At 33.5% G+C, this 23,025-nt stretch overlaps 1 protein-coding gene across 9 annotated transcripts in view; it reads right to left on the bottom strand.

Annotated features, from left to right (window-relative positions):
* The window catches only part of PHF14 (PHD finger protein 14), a 196,709-nt gene that overhangs the window by 61,615 nt on the left and 112,069 nt on the right, over positions 1-23,025 (bottom strand). The window contains exon 17 of one of the 9 annotated variants that reach the window (XM_025290904.3): positions 425-4,061. The exons of the other annotated variants lie outside the window; for them this stretch is intronic. Within the exon in view, the coding sequence (XP_025146689.3) occupies positions 4,049-4,061 (13 nt within the window). The 3' untranslated portion in view covers positions 425-4,048. Of the gene's footprint in view, positions 1-424; positions 4,062-23,025 lie in introns of those variants that run through there. 9 annotated transcript variants of the gene reach the window in all.

The raw sequence follows: 23,025 nt of genomic DNA, 5'->3' as shown, positions 1-23,025 counted from the left end.
GTGGCAGGAAACACAAAAATATCCTTTACACATTTAAGTATATTAATTGAAAAAAACATTTGGATAATTATTGAAATCCAAATTCATTTTTATTTTATTTTTTTTCTCTTTATTTTATTTTATTATTTTTTTAAAAAATTTTGTTTTATTTTTAAACTTTACATAATTGTATTAGTTTTGCCAAATATCAAAATGAATCCACCACACATGTATACCAAATTCATTTTTAATTTCTCTTAAATAATGGGGTTAATTCAGCTTGCTATATCTGCAGCAGCCAAGTTATAAGATTAAAAGTGAAAGGAAAAAAATAAAACATGAAACAAAAGAATTCACATGAAAATGCACAATAAGGTCAAGCTCCTCTTCCCAGCACGAGAGAACGATGAGACATTTTCATACCTGAAACACGTCTGCTTCGTTCTTTAATAAACTGCTCTCCATCTGCTCATGCCCTTGGAAATCTTTCAGCAGTACAACCTGCTGTGCTCAAGTCCCACATAACTTTGTATTTCTCTGCTCATAATTAACTAATTATTTTCTAATCAATAGTGTAGATCTTGATTTTACAACATAAATTAGGTAAATGACATAATGGCTAGGGGTCAATCTCATTTTATTTACAAAGCCCAGCATGAGCATCCAACTTCATTATATCTTATGTACCTGAACAGCAGTGAATCTTATCAGCAGGCCTACAGAAAGTCTTAAGACTGAGTACTGGGAGAAAAGAGGCCTACATGTTTATTAAATTAAAAAAAAAAAAAAAGAAGTATTTGCAAAGCATGTCCAGATCAGAAATATTTTAAATCACAATCCTTAGTGTTATGTAAACTGACAAAGTGCTGACTCAGACAAGTAGGAAAAAATTTCTGCCTTCATTTATCATGCAACTCTAAAGCTGAGTCTCTTAAACAGGTTTTAATTGTTGACGTGATTTCAGAAAATTTAAAGAAAAATTAATGATGTCAATATATCATTCTTCTGAATTCCTTGAAAAGATTTTGGTGAAATATTAATAAAATATTCCCATACTGAGAAACAAGTGAAACAGTGGTAAGTTTTGTCAAATAAAGAATATTAAGTGTTTAAAAATAATGATATCTTTAAGTGTATGGGAGAAGGCAATGGCACCCCACTCCAGTACTCTTGCCTGGAAAATCCCATGGACGGAGGAGCCTGATGGGCTACGGTCCATGGGGTCGCTAAGAGTCAGACACAACTGAGCGACTTCACTTTCACTTTTAAGTGTATGATGTTAAAACAGGGAACTAGGATAGTGAGTGTGAATATTCTTATTATTTATCATCAATCTATTTTTACTATTAAAAATGCAAAATCAGATAAACACTCAAACACATGAATAACGATATATAAATGATAAAAAATTTTCATTTACAAACTTAAAATGGATTAAGGTTAAGGCTAATTTCTGCTTTCATGTTAAACATAATCCTAATTTCAAATTTTAACAAAGTTACTATGGACAAAGGCTATGCGCCTTGATTCATTTCTGTGCCTAAAATACGGCTATCTCTGTAACAGGTATAAAATAAACACCTATTTAATTGAACTTATGTATAATAAAGAAGTTATACTGCATGCGTTGTAAATGGAATTACTACAATCCCTTTTACCTAGAAATAAATATTTTTGCAAATTTAAGGGCCTTTTAATGAGATTAAAGCCACATTCAATCAATCGATGTCAAGCACAACACCATGATTCTTTTAAAAAATATTATATACAAATGGTTGTCAAAGGATGTCCCTGGCCAGCAGCAGCATCATCACTTGAGAACTTGTTAGAAAAGCAAATTTTCTGGCCTCATCCCAGAGCCACTTAATCAGGAACTGCAGGGAGGAGGAGGAGGGAGTAAAATGCAGAGGACTAAAAGAAGACTGGTGGTATGTGAGCAGTCTGCTTTTAAAGAAACTCTTCCTGTGATTCTGATATACTACAAAGTTTCACAACCACTGCTATATACTGTCATGTCATTCTTCTTGTATCTCCGAGTTATTTATTTTACCCCTTGATATTTCAGTGTTTTCTTTCCTTTCCCTATTATGTGACAATGAACCATCATTCACTTGTTTGGCTGTTTTCTCTTATATATGTCTGTAAAATATGAACAGTTAAGTGTATATTCCCTTAAGTATACACTAATATCTCCTTTGAATAACAACTGGACCAATTTCAGAAAAGGGTTAATTCTGTTCCCTGGAAATATAAGACTGTCTAGGAGATTATTAGGAAAAAGTATTTTATTTGTGATCTGTGACCAAGATTCTTAGGGCTAGCACCAAATATGGAACAGGATATCTACCACAGAAGTATTAAAGTAAGACAGAGAATGAAGACAGTATGTTATTACAAACAGAAAAAGGTGGAAAGGATTTTGATTGACAGTGACATCAAAAGCATAAGACTTAATTATTTTTTCAAAATAAAAAGTCTAAAATAAAATGACCACTGGTAATTTCTCATCATGTATCAAAGGAGGATCAGGTCCCAATGAATTAGCCATTTCTTTTTTAAGGAAATGGAAATCTGCCATTTTTCTTAAATTCAGCAACAGTAATCATTACCAACTTTTTCTTAAGATTATACAGCAATAAATAGTGAGTCCTTCTCCTAAGGAAAAAAAAAGCCTACTGGTTTTGCTACAGGTTATTAATATTTTTCCTCCAATGTTACAAGGTCTTTCAATAAGTTGATGATCTCAGTTTATACATATTTTATATACATTCTACTTTTACTACATATCCAATAAATAATGGTTCCTTAGTATAACTATAGATTACTAGCATATAGCAACTTTATATTGACACTTGCTTTTGATTATCTATAACATTTCCTACTCTATTCCTAATGTTTAAACTATTTTCAATTGCCACTATACCTGAAAAGATGTCCCAAACCACATCTATAAATCAGGTAATTCCAAGAGACGTGTTGACAATTTACATGTAAATATGCATTTCAATTTCAGCAAAGAGTCTCTTCTAAATCAGTTCAAGATGAAGTGATGAAATATTCAACATATTTCTGTCGTTGACTTAAAACAGGATCATTAAAGCTTGAAGATCAAATTTTAATTCTGCAAACCTTTGGAAAGATACAGATGTTGATGAAGATCTTTCATTTGGCAGGTTGTATAGTCAATAAGCTTTGTATCTCTCTCCTTATTTTGTAACCTCATATTTATGGTTGAGAAAAGTAAAATTAAACCAAACAGAGAAAGTTTGTATTAAGTCAATGAAGACTCGGTAAGTTTGGTTACTAAAAATATCTAGAGATCAACACAGATGTATCTTATTTATTTAAAATCTGAAGTTGTAAAAACTGCATGCTAATAATACTAGTGCTTTCACACTAGAACTAATGAGTCAAAACTAGAATGGCATATTCTTTCACAAGTTTTCACTTTTGCTGAATTATTATAAATAAAAGTAACATTTAATATAGTCTACAGTTGTTTCCCAATGTAGCGTTTCATATATGAATATGTGTATTAGCTGGATGAAACAGAACAGCAGACTAGTGGAATGCATCATCTTTCTTATTAGTTACTTGATTTGTTCAACAACAATGAGTAGCACATTGCATGTAAGTCCCACAGGCTTCCACAACTCTTTTAAGTCCAAACACTGTATATCATTTGCCAAAGAAGCAAGAGGGGAAGACATTACTTAATGGACAATTCTGACAAGACATTATCTAGTGTTTTTCAACAATGTACATATCAAATATTTCTGATTAAAAAAAAAAAAGTTAAAGAAGGGAAAAAAAAAAAGAGAAAAAAAAAATCCATAGAGGCAAATTAACTGCCTTGTCAGTCCAAGTAACAAACCAATCAATTACATTCTATTCAAACCTGACAAGCAAAGGCAACTTTTTGCAGTGATAAGCTTATGGGAATGACAAGATAGCTGTTCTCCTTTACTTTATGTACTCTATTGAGAGGGTTATCCACATTTAAAAAATCACACTTATAAAAGAGGTTTCCAGGATTGCCTCCGAGGATGAGCTGTGGCAGAGTTGGGTCTCATGAAGGGTATCTACACAGTAAAGTGATAAGAAAAGAACATTAACATTTAAAGATCACAGCAGATCTGCACTATGTCTTATGAAACACACTAAAAATAACCATTGTAGATTCAAATAACATATGATCTGGTCCAAAGAGACAGATGCCCTGAATCTAAATGCCATGATCTTGCAAAGGTTTTTACTAGTTAAACTGGAACTATTCTATCATTAGAAACACTGAGTAGCCTCTTGTATTACTCTTATTACTTTTAGTTGTCAAAATAAACCTTACTAAACAAAAAAAGAAAGCATAAAAATGATGAGGGGCTTGCATTTATACAAGCAAATATGTAGTTCAATCAACAAATGTTTTAAAAATAGCAGTTTGCTATCTTCTCATCAAATATAGCAATTTAATAATGTTTGAGAAAGCATGCAACTATGCTAAAAACAAGTACACGTAATCAGTACAGTACAGGACTGGTTCTACTCAAGTAGAGAGTCTCAGGGAGGAAATTTTCAGATTCTTACTCCCTGGGCCTCCACTGCCTTTTTTTATTAAAGACTATATTGGAAATGCTTTGTTACAATTATGAAAAGTATATCCATAACTAGCTATTTGAGTAGATCTGTGCAACAAGTGACACAATACATGTCATTGTAAAGACCTGGTCATTGATTATAAATACACTAATTTTGGCCAAATTTTCAAAAGTCATTCATTTGTATTTATTTTCAAAACTTTCATCAATGTTTCTTGTATTTATTTCCCTATCAATAAACTTTCTGAGTGATTTTAGATGCCTAGCAATTTGAGGTAACTTTTTTGATTGTGGTAAACAAAATTTTATCATTCTCCTCAGATATTTACATCTGTGTATATGAGGTGAAATTGCCAACTAGTCACACATCACAGAAAAAGTTCATTTCAATATTTATTAGAGAGATGTGTTTAATGCTTCTAAGTTCTACTGAGAAAAAGAAAGTGAAAAGTGGCACAATCACAGACAAAGCGCTACTGAAGAACTACCATGCCAAACTGAATACTTCCAAAGCAAGGAAAAACAAAATTGTACGAGAAAAAAAGAATATAACATGAAACATAGTTTTCAGAGAAATGTACTTATCAACATATGAGAAGTAAACAGAATGAACAGAAGTCCCTCACTGAATAACAAGGAAACAGACAGGAAGAGCTGAATTCCCTTGTTGAATAGTCACATATGCTAACTTTTCTCAGCATTTCAGTCTGCAAGTGATGAGCTTTAAGCACATTCTAAACCTGATATTCTGAGAAATGCTTTGTCAACAGGTTAAGCACTACTAGATAAGCATAATGCAAGAGGAAGCAACCATATCCTTTATCACAGAAGTACATTTAACTTGAACCTACATGCAAATACAATGGAGACTAGCAGACAACCCAAAGATGTAATGTATTCGACACTGATAGGAATTTGAATATAGAAACACTAGATATCATAAACATCTGCTTTAAATTCTAATTAAATCTAGATTTAACTTTGAAAACACTAAAAAGCTATCACTAATATTCCTCCATTCTAAAATTTCACTTAATTTCCAGAATAAGCAATGACTTACCCTGTGTGCTACCTTCCTAGGACAGAAGACTGCTATGTGGTCTTTTATATCAGAGGTCAAGCCTTGACATTGTATTTATTCCATGTGCTTCTAATAAGTTTACTTACAAATTAATGTAGGAAAAAAAGGGAATTAAATATTTTCAAAGGGTTTCCCTGAGGCAAGCTTCTTGTATAGTTGGAATTGCTGACCAAGAAGAAACATCTACTTTTGCCCCAAAGAAGGCAAATATGCTAAAGAAGCATTTGTCTGGTCAGCAGGATGCCTAACGATTAGAGCATTCACAACACATTCAAGACTGCCTAAACTCCAAACTAATTCTACTACTTCCTGTTCTACCTATTGTGTGGTCTTGAACAAGTTAAAACTTCTCAGTTTCCTCAGTCATACACTAGGGGGTAAAATGAATATCTGTCTAATGGAGTTGCCTTGAGGATTACATGAGATAAACTATGGAAAACACTAGCATATTGGCCCTTAATAAATACTCTATAAACTAATATAAAACTAAACACTCAGCAACTAACATGAATAATATTAGATTTATCAAACACTATAGTAGTATGTGTATTGGAAAGGAAGAAACTATATTCTAATAACAATTTATATAACACACTTTCAATATATCTTTGGAACAAGTTGTACTTCATGATGCTTAATGTCTCTGTACCTCAGTTATCTAATCTCCAAAATGGAGATGTCCACACCTCATACGACTGCTGTTAAAAACTGAATGAGATAATACATTCAGAGAGCAGAGAAGAGGATCTGGAATATAGGAAGCATTAACACTAGCATTATTTTAATCTCTAGTTCATAAAGACTTTAGGGTTCAATTATTAATAAAATGTTAAAATATGATTTTCTTATATTTTATTATCTAGACTTCAAAATCCATCAACTCCAACATTCATATCCTATCTACAAATTCTAATTCCAATTACTATGTCTATTCCATATGTCCAAAACTATACAAATCTATACAAACAGCACAAATCAAAACCTTGTTACAGGAGAACAGATGAAATGGGATGTTTGATTTGAAAAAAGAAAAAGAAAAATCAGAAAACAATATAGTTGGTTTCTAACACTAGAAGTTAGATAATGTTTGTTTTATATGATTTTAATGATTGAAATTGTCAAGAAGAGATACCTTAGCTGACTTGGAGAAGGAAACTGCCAGTGATCAGAGCAGCCTCTAGAGGGAATGGGTGACTTACATACTTCTATTCTGGCAGGGGCTCTTTGCCTGTTACTTAAGTAGTGATACTGAGCAGATGACTCAAGTGCCAAATTGACAGTGAGATCCTTTTCAGAACTGTATAGGATTTGTTTTGAAATTATGAGTTACAAAATCTGAGAAAACATGAGGTTGAGACCTTCATTTTATCGATGAGAAAATGACTATAATGGTAACATAATTCAAGGTCATTCATCTAACCAGTAGCAGAGCTGTGGGTGTAATACCAGTCTTTCTAAATAACTGAGTAACCCCTTTGATGTATAAGTTAACAATATTAACACATTGCAATAAATAATGAGTATACAATTACAAAAAATAAATTTTACTGAAAAATAAATGCGTGAAGTGAGAAATATTTCACTGCTATATATGATAAAAATTATAACATTTACTACTCTAAAATTGCATACTCCAGAAATACCACACTTCACTATGTAATTAATGGTTACCATGTTCAGGCTTCTGTTTTTTTTACAATTTACTAGTCTATAATGCATTTATTTTAGAAAGAAAATTTAAAAATTCAAACACAGATAACAAAAATATTTATAAATCATACTAAGTTACTTGAAGGTTTAATGGTTTAATATAGATTTGAAAAATCAATGAATGTCATCATTGAATACTAAATGTGTGAGGCAGGTTAGCCACTCCACATGTCTAATCAAATCATCAAATCAGCTTAGTTATAAAGGAAAAAATATATACTGAATAAACATTTTCTTTTCAACCCAAATTTTATCAGAATACTATTCTAATAAGAAAGATTCAGTGGCAGCTGGTCTACCTGCATTATCCAATTACATATATTTTGAACATTAAACATCCCTTTCCCAATTTTTACTAACAGAAGAGCATTCTTAAAAAAAACTTTCAAGTATAGCTTCCTTCACAAGACTCAGTTTATTTTTGAATTTCCTCTTTAAAATCCAATCTCTTCATGATGTATTATACAGCATCAGTTTGGTTCTAAAGACATTAACTTAAACTACTGACATTAACTTAAACCACTGTTTTTTATAAAGCTAGGTCTAAGGCACAAAGGCAATATCCTTAGTGTTAGGGATGACTAAGTAACTCCCAAGAACAGTAGTATAAAGCATTCAATTTTAAATTTTAGACCCTTTTACCCTAAATGATTCAGCAAATGTTCAAGACAACCTTGGAGTGGTGCTATTTGGAAAACAAAGAACAGCTGGGTTCAGGAGAAAATGAAGAAGCAGGAGAACATGTGGCCTGCTCAGACAGGGAGGATTCTGGTGGACTTCCTTCAGTGACTGGAGTTCAGGTTCAGGTCATTTAATCAGGCAAGGAATAAACCAGAAAGTTGGAGGAATCAACATATATTAGAGCTAAAGAATGCAGTTATACCAGTTTTACTAGCAATAAAAAATAGTGGACAGCCAAGGCAAACAGAGTGGAATCCAAGGAGGCCTCATTGGAACTGAGAAACACAGACAGGGAAAAAGAGGAAACAATGAAGAAGCTCAAGTGTACAGAATAACATAGTAGAGAATAGTGCAGACATCGTAAGTCAGCCAAAAAAATGGGAAAGGAAAGAAAAGGAGAGTTTGGTTTAATACACCCCTTTTTTCCTTGCCTCCTCGTTTTTGGCTAATTATCTGCTGTAAACACTGGTGTGGAGTTATGTCCCCCGCATGTACTGAATCCTTTCCATTTATTTTTCCATCAGTCTAAGTTCGAGGCCCCCAAACTGGTCATTCATCACACAGGCCACCACAATATCAACCTCATAAAAGTACTATTCTCCCTGTTATCTCTGATCTTCAGTGAATCCCCATTGTGTGTACTTAAGTGCTTAGTCGCCTCAGTAGTGTCTGACTCTTTTGGACCCCATGGGGTGCTCCCCACCAGGCTCCTCTGTCCATGGGATTCTCCAGCAAGAATACTGGAGTGAGTTGCAATGCCCTCCTCCAGGGGATCTTCCCAACCCAGGGACCAAACCCACATCTCTTATGTCTCTTGCATGGGCAGGCAGCTTCTTTACCCTACTCTCCAAATCTTTAGCATGAATCCAGGCCCCAATCTACCTTCAATCTACATCACAAATGACTCCAAGGATCCCACTCTATGTCTTTCAGTTCAGTTCAGTTGCATCTGACTCTTTGCGACCCATGGACTGCGGCATGCCAGGCCTTGCTGTCCATCACCAACTCCCTGAGTTTACTCAAACTCATGTCCATCGAGTAGGTGATGCCATCCAACCATCTCATCCTCAGTCATCCCCTTCTCCTCCCACCTCCAATCTTTACCAGCATCACGGTCTTTTCAAATGAGTCCGTTCTTCATATCAGGTGGCCAAAATATTGGAGTTTCAGCTTCAACATGAGTCCTTCCAATGAACACTCAGGACTGATTTCCTTTAGGATGGACTAGTTGGATCTCCTTGGACTCTCAAGAGTCTTCTCCAACACCACAGTTCAAAATCATCAATCCTTCGGTGCTCAGCTTTCATGCATTGGAGAAGGAAATGGCAACCCACTCCAGTGTTCTTGCCTGGAGAATCCCAGGGATGGGGAGCCTGGTGGGCTGCCATCTATGGGGTCACACAGAGTCGGACATGACTGCAGCGACTTAGCAGCAGCTTTCTTTAGAGTCCAACTCTTACATCCATACATGACTACTGGAAAAAACCATAGCTTTGACTAGATGGACCTTTGTTGGCAAAGTAATGTCTCTGCTTTTTAATATGCTGTCTAGGTTGGTCATGGCAACCCACTCCAGTACTCATGCCTGGAAAATTCCATGGATGGAGAAGCCTGGTGGGCTACAGTCCATGGGGTCACAAAGAGTCAGACACAACTGAGTGACTTCACTTTCACTAGGTTGGTTGTAACTTTCTTCCAAGAAGTAAGCGTCTTTCAATTTCATGGCTGCAATCACCATCTGCAGTGATTTTGGAGCCCCCCAAAATAAAGTCTGACACTGTTTCTCTACTGTTTCCCCATCTATTTGCCATGAAGTGATGGGACCAGATGCCATGATCTTAGTTTTCTGAACACTGAGTTTTATGCCAACTTTTTCACTCTCCTCTTTCACTTTCATCAAGAGGCTCTTTGGTTCTTCTTTGCTTTCTGCCATAAGTGTGGTGTCATTTGCATATCTGCAGTTATTGATATTTCTCCTGCCAATCTTGATTCCAACTTGTGCTTCATCCAGTCCAGCATTTCTCATGATGTGCTCTATGTCTTTAAACATATTCATTCTCTTCAAGGATCTGGTACCTCTTATCACAATCTTCTGAAACCTGTTCATACTTCAAGATCCAAGTCAAATGTCACCTTCGTTTATAGGAAATTTCTCCCTCATCCTTTTACAAACATCCCCATTCCCATATAAAGTCTTATGCCTTTATATATCTTCAAAATGACAATTTGATGAATAAATAAATGGATTTTAATTTCCTTAATATTGAATAGTTTAGAAAATGAATTTGATGAGACTAAACATAGGAATCTTATTATTAAAAGAAATGGAAGGAAATAGATTCCATAATTTCTTTACAAATGAAAGCTTTTTAAAAGCACAATCAAAAAACTTTTTTGGTCAGAGTGCTTAATATACTCACTATAAGAAACTCAACTTTCCTTTTTAAATGATCTACATTTAAAGGCCACGTCACAACAAGGTCCTTGATATAAACAGACAATTTTAAAAATTCTTTAATAATTGACTCAAATGAGTAACTGACAAAAGAAATGGCTCTGGAAGATTTCAGTCACTTAAAAAGCAAGTTACTGACATGTAATTTCTCTTGGATGTGACTGAATCCCATTGATTTAGTCCTTCCTAGGCCTATTTTCCTTGTGCAGCAGGGCCTGTGTCCATCTGATTTACTAAGCATCTACAGAGACGACCTAACAAGTTTCATTCAAAGCAGAATACTTCCTCCACTTGCTATTATCTGGAGAGAACACACTTAAAGTTACTTTCATGTAGTTCAGTCTGTCAATTCACACAGTATTCAACTGGTTAGATCACACTTAGGACACTTAAGATCATGGGCTTCATGTATTATCTATGTACCGAAAAATGACACACACACACACACACACATATACACACACACACACAGAATGCATGAACAATTTTATACTAAAGTTAAGTCATAATCACTTTTTTAATAGTATAGTTAGAAGGTAATAATTACCTTCACTTTTCTCAAACTTGCCAAAGTATTTTAGGAAAACAGACAAACATTAAGTACCTCATTAAAAATTGTTTGTGGAGTTCTTATACTTAACTTTTAAAGAAACCATGGAGTATTCAGATAAGGGTCAAAGGAAAGTCATAAGGAATTATATAACTGATATAGTATATCTGAGAGAAAGGCTGAGGAAACTGAGTTATTCACTTCTTTTTTTTTTTTCTAAAATTTTCACTTTAATTCACCAAAGAATTAAAATAACAGTATAATAAAACAAACTTTGATTAAATAACAACATGCCCTTGCCTAACATAAATTAAATATCAAAACAAGCAATTTGGGCAAATGAAAGTAGGTACTGAACCCAGTGGTTCAATCTTAGGTAAAGAATCCCCCTGACAAGCAGGAGATGCAGGTTTGATCCCTGAGTTGGGAAGAGACCCTGGACAAGGAAATGGCAACCCACTCCAATATTCTTGCTAAGAAATCCCACTGTTGTAGAAACAGGTAATAAACTCTGGAATTGACAGTTTAATTTTCAGATAATCATAATACATGCAAGGGAACAAAGATCACAAGAAATTTTTGTCTGTCTCTTTAATATGCAGGGCTTTAAAGGAAAAAAATCCAATTTAACAGTAAATGAATCTTTTGAACACTTATTGTGTTCTAGTTTCTAACTCTGCTGCTGCTGCTGCTGCTGCTAAGTCACTCCAGTCGTGTCAGACTCTGTGCGACCCCATAGACGGCAGCCTACTAGGCTTCCCTGTCCCTAGGATTCTCCAGGCAAGAACACTGGAGTGGGTTGCCATTTCCTTCTCCAATGCATGAAAGTGAAAAGTGAAAGTGATGTCGCTCAGTCGTGTCCGACTGTAGCGACCCTATGGACTGCAGCCCACCAGGTTCCTCCGCCCATGGGGTTTTACAGGCTCAAGTACTGGAGTGGGGTGCCATTGCCTTCTCCGTTCTAACTCTGGATCTATTAACTAATAAAGTTAATGTATATCAAAATTGTAATTGATAAAAATAAAAACTCAAGAAGAAAACAATCTAATTGCAAATCAAACTCGGTGTTTTGTTTTTTTTTTGGCCAAGCTGCATGGCTTGCAGGATTTTAGTTTCCTGACCAAAGATTAAACCTGGGCCAAAGCCAGGAAAGCACCAAGTGCTAATCACTGGACTGCCAGAGAATTTCTCAAACTTTAATTCTAAGAGTACTACAGGGTAAGCAATGAGGTGTAAAGGAAGCAATGTTATGCATATTTCATGCACATATGTGCTTATATTTATTTATATAGAGAGTAAGTTATTACTTACCAGTAAAAAAAAAAAAAAAAGAGGTTTAATGAGACTTAAAAGTTTGCCCTCTGATAACATGTCTATCTGATATTAATAAATCACACATAGTTACCAAAAATTGTTTTCAGGGATTTCTAAGATGGCCAAACAAACATCAGAACAAGAAGATCTTCTTAGATCTTCTTAGAACTTCTTAGTTTTCAAAGTGAGCAATTTTATATATGGGACATAATACTTCTTCTATAATGGTTGCTGAATTTAAAAAGATGTGACTGCGAAGATTAAAGCTCAAGAAATGTATAAAGAATTAAACTTTTTGTACCATTTACATTCAAGTGACCAGACTAAATCAATAAAATGTCATAAAATAAAGTAGCTGCTGTCACAAAAGGGAAATATGGAAACTCAACAATGTACAGTGACAGAACACTGCAAAAGATTTAGTATTTCCAGTAAGTACTTAAACAATGAAAAGACTTGTGCAGTTAATCCAGGTGGAGTTATATTCTCCAAAATTAAAATGAACCTAAAATGATCAACAGTCCAGATACTAGAATAAAAGTGTTAAAAAGTATAAACATTTTATTAAATCTAATAATATTGTTTGTAGGACATGTAAAAACACAACTGTGCACTATCATAGAGTCTTTATAAAGAGTAGGATTATTATAAGAAGTTAATAACAGAACCTGTAGAAACAGTGTGATAATGAACACTGAAGTCAAGAAGTCTGGGTCCTAAGCCTAACTCACACTAACCAAATGATCTTTGAAAAACTATCTGTCCAGACAATCACAGAAAGATTACAGTATGCCAAGTTTTATTCTGGCACTTGAGATAAAAGTATAACTCTTCCATTAAATTCACAGTCTGATGGAGGGTCAAGACTCTCTACAGGAGAGATTTAATACAAAGTAACAAGCATTATTAGCATATAGGCCTGCAATAAACGGTCAATAAAACATATAAGGCAGACAGACTATCTTTGCTTGATTAGTAGGAGAGCAGGCTAAGGAAAGGATTAACAAGAGAAAACACTAACAAGATTAAAGCAAGTGTTACAAGGTAAGTAGGAATTTATCAGGGAGAGAATATGTGGAATAAAATTTGAAGAAATACAGAGGAGATTTTTAAAAGAGTATATCAGAAAAATGTTTTGCTGGCATTTGGCTATACCAATCAGAAACTAAGTGGAGAGTCTGGCTAGAATTAAAAATTTGGGAGTATTCTGAATTAAAAGAAAGAAGACATCAAAGATGAGATCACCAAGGACTGTGTAGAATGGAAAAAAAAATGTATACCTGTGGCGGATTCATTTTGATATTTGGCAAAACTAATACAGTTATGTAAAGTTTAAAAATAAAATAAAATTAAAAAAAAAAAAAAAAAAGAAACTTGGACAGAGGTTTAGGAAGAGCAACAAGTGCAAAGGTAGAGATGTCCACAAAAGGACTATCTAGAGAGACGGACATGAACTTGGGCAAACTGCAGGAGATGGTGAGTGACAGGGAGGCCTGGCGTGCTGCAGTCCATGGGGCTGCAAAGAGTTGGACATAACTCAGCGACTGAACAACAGCAACAATCCAGAGAGATAGAATATCTAAGAGAATGCCATGAATTGAAAGCTAAAGGAAAGGAATCAACTGAGAAATTGAAGATAATTACAGAAGAGTAGGAAATAATCAGTTATGACAAATGGGATCCAGGGGGCACTGGTAGACATGATAGTTTCAGAAGGAAAAGGGAACACCTCTTCTACTAAACTGTTATGAAAAGAGAGGAAAGGGTGGTGGAAGACAGAAGCCTATGGATGTAAGTAAGTTATAGCTTCCGTGTCAGAAAGTTTAGGGATTTCTGTCTGATGGTTTCTGTTTTGTATGTGAAGCAGGAGACAAGGTCATTTGATAAATATGAAGGAAGAGAAAAGATGATGAGATAAGGAGCATGAGAAGAATGGACACAGGCACTCGCAGAAATGAAAGTTCAAGCTGACTAGGAAAATATGGAAGGACTGCCAGATAACACTGAGGACCTGATTTATAATAATCAGGTATGTTAAAAAAATATACATATGAACCAATTAGTGAATTATTTATATCCTAGTAGACATATACTTTCACTCTGTTTATAATTCTGTTCCTTAACTAACTAAAGTTAAAATGTGCACAAAAAACTTACTTGAGCCACTTTTAGTATCTTCTTTGAGGAAGAATTTTTATATTTATTATATTTCACTTAAATATGTTTTCCCTAGAATTAGCAGTTTCTCAGTAAAAGTTTGCACAAGATTTTTATTGGCTTAGGCCAGGCTTAGGCCAACTAATCATAGTCATGTTTTTTTTTAATATTTAATTAGCCTTTTTGTGTGTGTAGTCAATTAGGACTGTATTTTAAAGTGTAAGTAACTTAAAATTTTGTAAAAATCTTTTAATGTTTTACTCACAATCCTACCATACTGAAAAAAAATAGCATGCTTATTTCTTGCTCCCTTCCAATCTCTAGGTATCTGTTATGTAACAACTGAGGAGCATATACTTATATTCTAAAATAGTTTTCTTCATTCCCATGTAATTATCTTGTAATCTATAAAAGATACATATTTTTTGTTCTACTAATTTGCTATACTTATCATTCCCCTCCCATACCATGTTTAAGCTGCTTTTATTCTGGGATTTGTGTATTTTGAGTATGGATAATTTTACTACTATTAATATGGCTATAAATATTCTTTAAATACTTTTCTTTGAATATTTCCTTGTGATAAAACAAATGCCTGAAAATAACAAATATTGTTATTCTTATTAATTGTCAGTGTTTGAATCACTTGACAATTTGTAAAACAGTCAATTTAGAAAACAGACTATTGTGTGTATTCATCTGCGTGTGTGTGTAACCAATACAAATTTCTTTCTAAAGTTAATAACAATGATAATTTTACAAAGTTAAATGTTATACTGAAGGAAACAAGCAGTATTCTACCAGAAGTTAAAACTTAAAGAATTATGTTCTACAAACAGTAATTACCCTGAATGACTTTAAAGATGTATATTTTATTTTTTTACTTTTGCTTTTGTTTCCATTCAACTTCTAGAAATCATCATAATTTTCCTAAATTATTCATAGTTGCTTTTTTTTTTAATTTTATTTTATTTTTAAACTTTACATAACTGTATTAGTTTTGCCAAATATCAAAATGAATCCATAGTTGCTTTTTAAATTACATATTTAAAATTCTTACCCAACACAGAAAAGAGTGCTAGAGCTAGTCTTATAAATGTAACTATGCACATCACACAGGCACACACATACAAATGAAGATATTAACAGGAATGAAATAATCTAGAGATTAATTACCAAGTGACAAGAGTAATAAGGGCCAGAGAGGTAGCTCTTAGGCATAATCCAAGTCACAAAGAGCCACTGAAAGGATTAACTGCACGGGGAAAGACACCTGGGACGCCAATCACTGGAGCGAAACAAAGAACTATGGTACAATACCCAAGTACCTATAACAAAAACAGAGCAAACAAAACCAAAAAAAAAAAAAAAAAAAAAAAGGTAAAGAAAGAACCAGTGTCTTTTATTGCCATGGAATTACCCTAGGAAGCCAAATTAGAAATTCTCAAACTGTTAATAATTTTCTTTCAGATTAAAATGGAAAGAAAATCCAGACTGTTACAAATTACAAAATAAAGTACAGTTTTATTTCCTCTACTCTGACTAAAATTGTATTATGACCTAGTCTGATTTAACTTAACTGACTCTGTATTGCCCAAGCAGTTAAAATTAGCAAAAACTAACAGTACACATATTTTCAGATTAAAGAAAATTCAGATGTCAATGAAGTAGGAACTATCCTTAGAAACACCAGAGGAATGTGAAGGGTAATAAAACACATTTAAGCATTTAAAAGTATCTTAACTCATAGAACAATACAGCCATGAAGGAAAAAATGAATGGAATTACTATAAGTTACATTAAAGTATGACAAAAACTACCATCCCAATCTAAATAAGGTTTGAATCATTTTGTATATAAAAATGACATTAACTAAGCCAAGTTCCCAGTAATATCTGATGAATATTACTCTTAAAATATTAAATATGAATGACTTTAATTAAAACCTATAGATTCTCTATTCTCTTCATCTATGTAAAGGGCATACTATGTGATAAGCATGGAGGGAGCCTGGGACTGGAAAAATTAAAATTAACTTAAATATCAATATATGGTACTGGGAGATGGGAGGGAGGTTCAAGAGGGGTGGATATAAGTACACTTACGGCTGATTCATGTTGATGTATGGCAGAAACAAACACAATAATATAAAACAATTATCTTCCAATTAAAATTAAATAAATTTTAAAAAGATACAATTACTGAGGTTTTTTTATGTGCATAAGCCTTTTTCTGGAATTTTTATTCCTTTCCATTGGTTGTTTTGTCTAGCCCTACACTAATAATAAAATAAAACCAACACAACATTGTAAAGCAATTATCTCCCAATTAAAAATTTAAAAATATTTTTTAAAGATATGGTACTTACACACTAAGAATCATGAATTGACCACGACATACAGACTAAATATAAATGATTGAGAAATCCTCATTCCAGAGAAAAACAGGAGATCATTTTAGATAAGAGCAAGTTAAAGTTGGGGCTTCCCTGGTGGCTCAGATGGTAAAGAATCTGCCTGCAATGTGGAAGACCTAGGTTCGATCCCTAGGTTGGGAAGATCCCTTGGAGAAGGAAATGGCAATCCACTCCAATATTCTTGCCTGGAGAATCCCATGGACAGAGGAGCCTGGAAGGCTACAATCCATGAGGTCACAAAGAGTTGGACACGACTGAGTGACTAACGTAACATAATTAAAGGTGAAGCAAGATGGCATGAAACTAAGTGAAAGTTTTAGGAAGGAGAACTAGGTTATCCCAAACTGTGAATAACTGAAATGAAGACTAAAAAGACTGAGGTCAGGTGTGGAAGACCTTAGACCATGTTTTAGACTCTGGATTTACCTTGTAACAAACGAGAAGCTTCTGGACAAATTTAAGTACAACGTGAACAAATTCTTTAGACAACTAGATGGAGACTGGAGACATTCAAACTACTGATGGTGCTGGTTACTATAACAGACTAAGAGGGAGTTAATGAAGGCATATAACCTCTATTTCTATTCATTTAATCCTCACAGAAATTCTATGAGGTAGAAACAATTACTATTCTCAGTTCATAAATGAAGAAACTAAGGCACAGAGATCACTGCAGATGGTGACTGCAGCCATGAAATTAAAAGATGCCTGTGCCTTGGAAGAAAAGCTATGACCAACCTACATAGCATATTAAAAAGCAGAGACATTACTTTGCCAACAAAGGTCCATCTTGTCAAAGCTATGGCTTTTCCAGTAGTCATGTACGGATGTGAGAGTTGAACTATAAAGAAAGCTGAGCGCCAAAGAATTGATGCTTTCGAACTGTGGTGTTGGAGAAGACTCTTGAGAGTCCCTTGGACAGAAAGGAGATCCAACCAGTCCATCCTAAAGGAAATCAGTCCTGAATATTCATTGGAAGGATTGAAGCTCCAAAACTTTTGCCACCTGATGCAAAAAACTGACTCACTAGAAAAGACTGATGCTGGGAAAGATTGAAGGCAGGAGGAGAAGGGGATGACAGAGGCCGAGATGGTTGGATGGCATCACCGACTCGATGGACATGAGTTTGAGCAAGCTCTGGGAGATGGTGGAGGACACGGAAGTCTGGTGTGCTGCAGTCCATGGGGTTGCAAAGAGTTGGACACAACTGAGGGACTGAACTGAACTGAAGGCACAGAGATTATATAACTTACTCAAAGTCAAAACTAATAACTGTTGGCAGAGAATTTGAACCCAAATAATTTGGGCCCCAGACATAAGCATTTTGACCACTGTTCTGCCACTGATAGGAACTAGAGTAAAACACTGAAATAGGAAAAACAAAAGCTTTAAGAAGGAATGTTCGTCACCAATGTTATTAAATGCTGAAACAAGACCAAAAATGAAGAGTACTTAGAAAATTAAAATGGCTTTGATTTTAGCAATTCAGAATTTATCAGTGACTTCTTCAATTAAAACTATAATTTTGCCTTTGTAATCAACCACCAAACACAAATTCAATTTCCTCAAGGTCCAATCACCAAACACTATTAATAAGGTCCAAAACATTATATAAAAAGTTACAAAATTGAAAAGAAGCTTCAACGAGCTTGAAATTATGCATTCTCAATATATAAAAAGTTACAAAATAGTCTCTGAAAACAAATTGTTTTTAAATCAAAAGAATTTGACATATACTAGTAAAGCAAACTAACATTTTATATTATGCTATACAAAAATATAAAATAAAACTATTTTTAAATGACATAGTATCTGCAGGTATTTAAAAATATTTCAAGCAAAACTGCACATAGATCATCCAAAGGGCAAAGACAAATATATGCACTGCCTGACTAGGTAACGTATGAGATATTAGTTGGTTATGTCATAATAACACATATTAGTTTCTTCAGACATAAATATCATAACATATAAAAAGTAAAACTTCAGTTTTGCCAAAAGTATCATTAGCAAGCAAAACACACACACACAAAATACCTGAAAGAAAAGGCCTGTAATCTACATAAAAAATATGTGATAAACTCATCTTTAAAAAAAGAGAAAATATCTCAATAAGGAGGCACAGGATATGGAAAGACAACACATGGATGAGAAAATCCAGATGGCTAATCAATATATGAATAAATACTCAACAACACAGTCACAAAATAAAATAAAACTGTCAATTTCTATCAACCAAATTGTCAAAAACTTACACAATAACATCCTCAAACAATTATGTATATTGGGAAAGATACAATAATATATATTAAAATGTAATATATACATATAGTTTGGTCTAGCAAACTCAATTTGAGATAGAAATCAAACAAAAAAAACATGAATTTCCATTTATAGATAAATATTAATAAATTATGGTTTATTTTATTGTATTATTTTATTGCTATTTAAAAGACTGGTTTAGTTCTATATTTACTGAAAAAGTCCACTATGTGTTTTCAAGTTTAAAAAAAAAATAAGGGACATTTCAGAGTAAAGCGTACAATAGCTATAAAAGGGAGAGAGGGAGGAAGCCAGTCAATATGCCCTGAATATTGGGGTGTATTTCGTTTGCACTTAGAAGAAAGAAGTATGGCTGATTATACACTAATTGACTATGTCTGTTACCTCAAATGGAAAGGGTTTTGAGGAAACAGAGTGAAAATAACATTTCTTTGTACACTTATTAAGCAATTAAAAACAACATATATTGCATTAATACTTAAAAAACAATCTGTTAAATTAACAAATACGCTCTAATCCAGTATGCCAGTATCTTCAAAATAAAAGGCTATCTGTATATGCCAAACATTTATTATACTGATGGTTTTTGTTTTTCCCAGAATTGTATGTATATGTATGTATAATGTATATATACAGTTTCTTCATGAACATGTTTAAATTTTCTAATTATTTTTAACTACAACGTTAGAAAATATTATGGTAATAGTTATGCAAAATAGCACATTATAAAGTATCTTTTTTTTTAATCTTACTTTTATGTAATGTTACAATCCCCCAATCATAAATTGTGGTATTTTAGGTCAAATAATTCTGCCCAGAACTCTGCCACAAAAGGACTTCCCATCTTCTTGAGAATGCTCACAAAGCATCTCTTCTCTTCTGGAAAGCCTTGCTCTATTTTTCCCTACTTGCTTAAACCTACCCATTCTTTTACAAATCCATTGGCTTTACTGGCTACCACTGTTTCTTTTTTTTTTACAATTATCTTATTGGGTAATCCTATACTACCAGTTCCTATTATCTGAGAATTTTCAGAAAACTGATTATTTCTACATAACAAATTTCTGTGGCTTTCCGGTCATAATGATGGAGAGTTGAGAGGAAGAAAGGAGGAAGGAAGAAGGGAAAGTGAAGGAGGGTAAGAGGGAGGGAAAAAAGAAAAAAAGGAAGGAAGAATGTGAAAAAAAAAAAGGAAAGCAAAAGAAAGGTACTTGTTCAGTAAGGCATACTTTAATTATATCACTGACAAAATGCCAAATCATTTTTAGTTGAAAACATACGGATTTATATCCACACTGCATATTATTCTAATTAGTTCTTTTGATCTATATAATCATCTGAAGACAAAGAACTGTTGAACTCAATGTAAACCCTCCCATTCTGAGACATTTGCAAGAAAGAGCAGCAGAATTAAAGTCCGTCAGGCAACTAAATACAATCGACAATAGAGTTCATAAAGAGTGATGGTCTCCTATTAAAGCCAGCTGGGAAAACGGGCAGACTGAGAAATTTCAAGTTAAATTTCCATTTCTTTAGTTGAAATTGCACCTTATATGAATATTCCTATTATCCCGGGGATTCAGGGGAACCAAACTAGTGTTTAGTCAAATACTGTCTGATGTATCTTTTTTCAAAAATGAGATACTAAGAGATATGTATGTGCAAAATACACTTCCAAGGTTTTGGTTTTGTTTTTTAAATTATTGTGTGATGGGGCCCATATCCAGGCACTCAGTATCAACTCTAAAACAGAGTCCAATGCTGTACAAGTGTTACAAAATATATTTTAGTAAATTACTTTCTCTTTCTCAGCATGTTTCCACAGGGCAAAAAAGTTTTATGTGGGACAACTTTATGACTTCATTCCCAACAGAAATGTGCCCTCTCAAAGTTAACAGGCATTGATCTTTAGACCAGTGAGCCTATAAAATCAGCTCTAATAATACACATCTAAAGTGACAATAAAAAGGACGATACTTTCTGGTTACACGTAATAGGTAAGGTCTATGTAATTACTAAACAAAGCTGCCCTGATTTACTGACATGTCATTTCTGACCAAGAGTTACTAGGAAGAAAAAAGGAGAGGGGAGGACAAATGGAGAAAAAAAATTAACTTGAAAGAATAAAAACACTGCTTTAAAGTTATAACAGAACTAAATGATTTGTGTATCACAGTTAACATAAAATGTAAAGGGGTAATAGTCACGTTACTAAAAAAAATTTAACTTATTTATTTTGAAAACAGATTCCTATAATAGAATTCAGTGCTTGGTCACTCTTCCCCTACATTCCTATCCTAAACTTTGGTTTCTTTTTAATGAAAAAAAGGAGTCAGCAAAACAAAATGCCACCATTAAATCATTCTGCAACATTTTGTGTCAAAAATGTAATGGGAAATGCACACATCAAGGGAAAGGTTACTGTTCTTCCAGAACATCTTTTCACTTGGTTCATGGCTCATCCTTCTACATAACCGTGCAGGCACTGCTGACGGTTTTCTCTCTCGGTTTAATGTGGCATTTGAAGGATTATGGCATTTTCAGAAACCACAGTGCAGTGATTTTAGTGGTTATCTGACTGAAAGTGATACTGCGACTCAGAATAACTGCGCTGTTTATGTGCAGTGGTAAAAGTCAGCTACCAACTCTTTTCACATTATCAACCTAGTTCCTGATTGTGTATTTTCTTAATAATACATGAGGTCAGTCTAGAAACTAACGCCAGAATTAGAGAACACTCCATTTAAATGGGAGCCTGCTGTACACAGGTATACTACATTTAATTTTAAATATTATTAACTGCATTGTTATAGAAAGAGTTAATTCAGCAATTGGTAATCTTAACTCATTTCAGTTTAGGATAAATGTAACTGAAACTGTTTCACAAAAAGGGTTAAAATAAACAATTAAAAGGAATATTCTTAGAAATTAAAATGAAAAGAAATCATATATCATACATGTAAATCAATTAAGAACTATAAAGATACAGTAAATGAGATATGCTATAAATACCCAGGTAATATTTTAATCTACTAATATTTGAATAGATTACTTATATTAATATATTTAAAGTATATTTTAAAAGCTCAATCTATAATATTTTATTTTATAGAATTAAGAAAATAAAAAACTTTTCAAAGTGAAAGAAAAGTTTCTACTATAAACTATTTCTCACAAACCTACATCTCAATTAGTAAAAAATGAAAAGTGGCTGCCTTAAACTTAATTCATATGCTCTGGTAAGCTATAAGCTATAAAATATATAATTGACAACGAAATTAGAAAAATAATATGGATTAATATGATAAAAAATAGCATTGTTGGTGGGAGGTTTGTGCTGTAAATTGTTCAAAATCCCAGACTGCGGGGTATTTTTCATTTCTGAATTTCCTTCTCTTCTCCTTTAGTCTATGATATAATGAAATCACAGAATGTGAAAATTAAAAGGTATCTTCAAATATATCTAACACATTGCTTAATTTATAAATGAGATAGATGGTTTCCAGAAAAGTTGTCTGCATCCTCAAGGTGACACAGTCTTCGAACTCTCAGTTTTAGTCCTATACCCTCCACCATCATTTTGCCTGGTTAGTTATCTAATGAAGTTTTCAAGTGAGGTTCATTTTTTGAGCCTATTAAGATAAACATTCAATGTACTATCACTGCCAAAGAGACTGTCCTTAATATGCAAGAAAATTATGTTCCTGGCTTTCCTAATCAATAATTTCTTCATATATGTTAACAGCATTATGTGGAAAATTAGAGCTGTAATAATGACATATACCACATCTAAATAATAAGTGA

Source organism: Bubalus bubalis, chromosome 8 (genome assembly GCF_019923935.1).
Source record: "Bubalus bubalis isolate 160015118507 breed Murrah chromosome 8, NDDB_SH_1, whole genome shotgun sequence".
NCBI classification, from domain to species: Eukaryota; Metazoa; Chordata; class Mammalia; order Artiodactyla; family Bovidae; genus Bubalus; species Bubalus bubalis.
The sequence above is the reverse complement of the archived record's forward strand: the minus strand, read 5'-3'. Positions and strand labels throughout refer to the sequence as shown.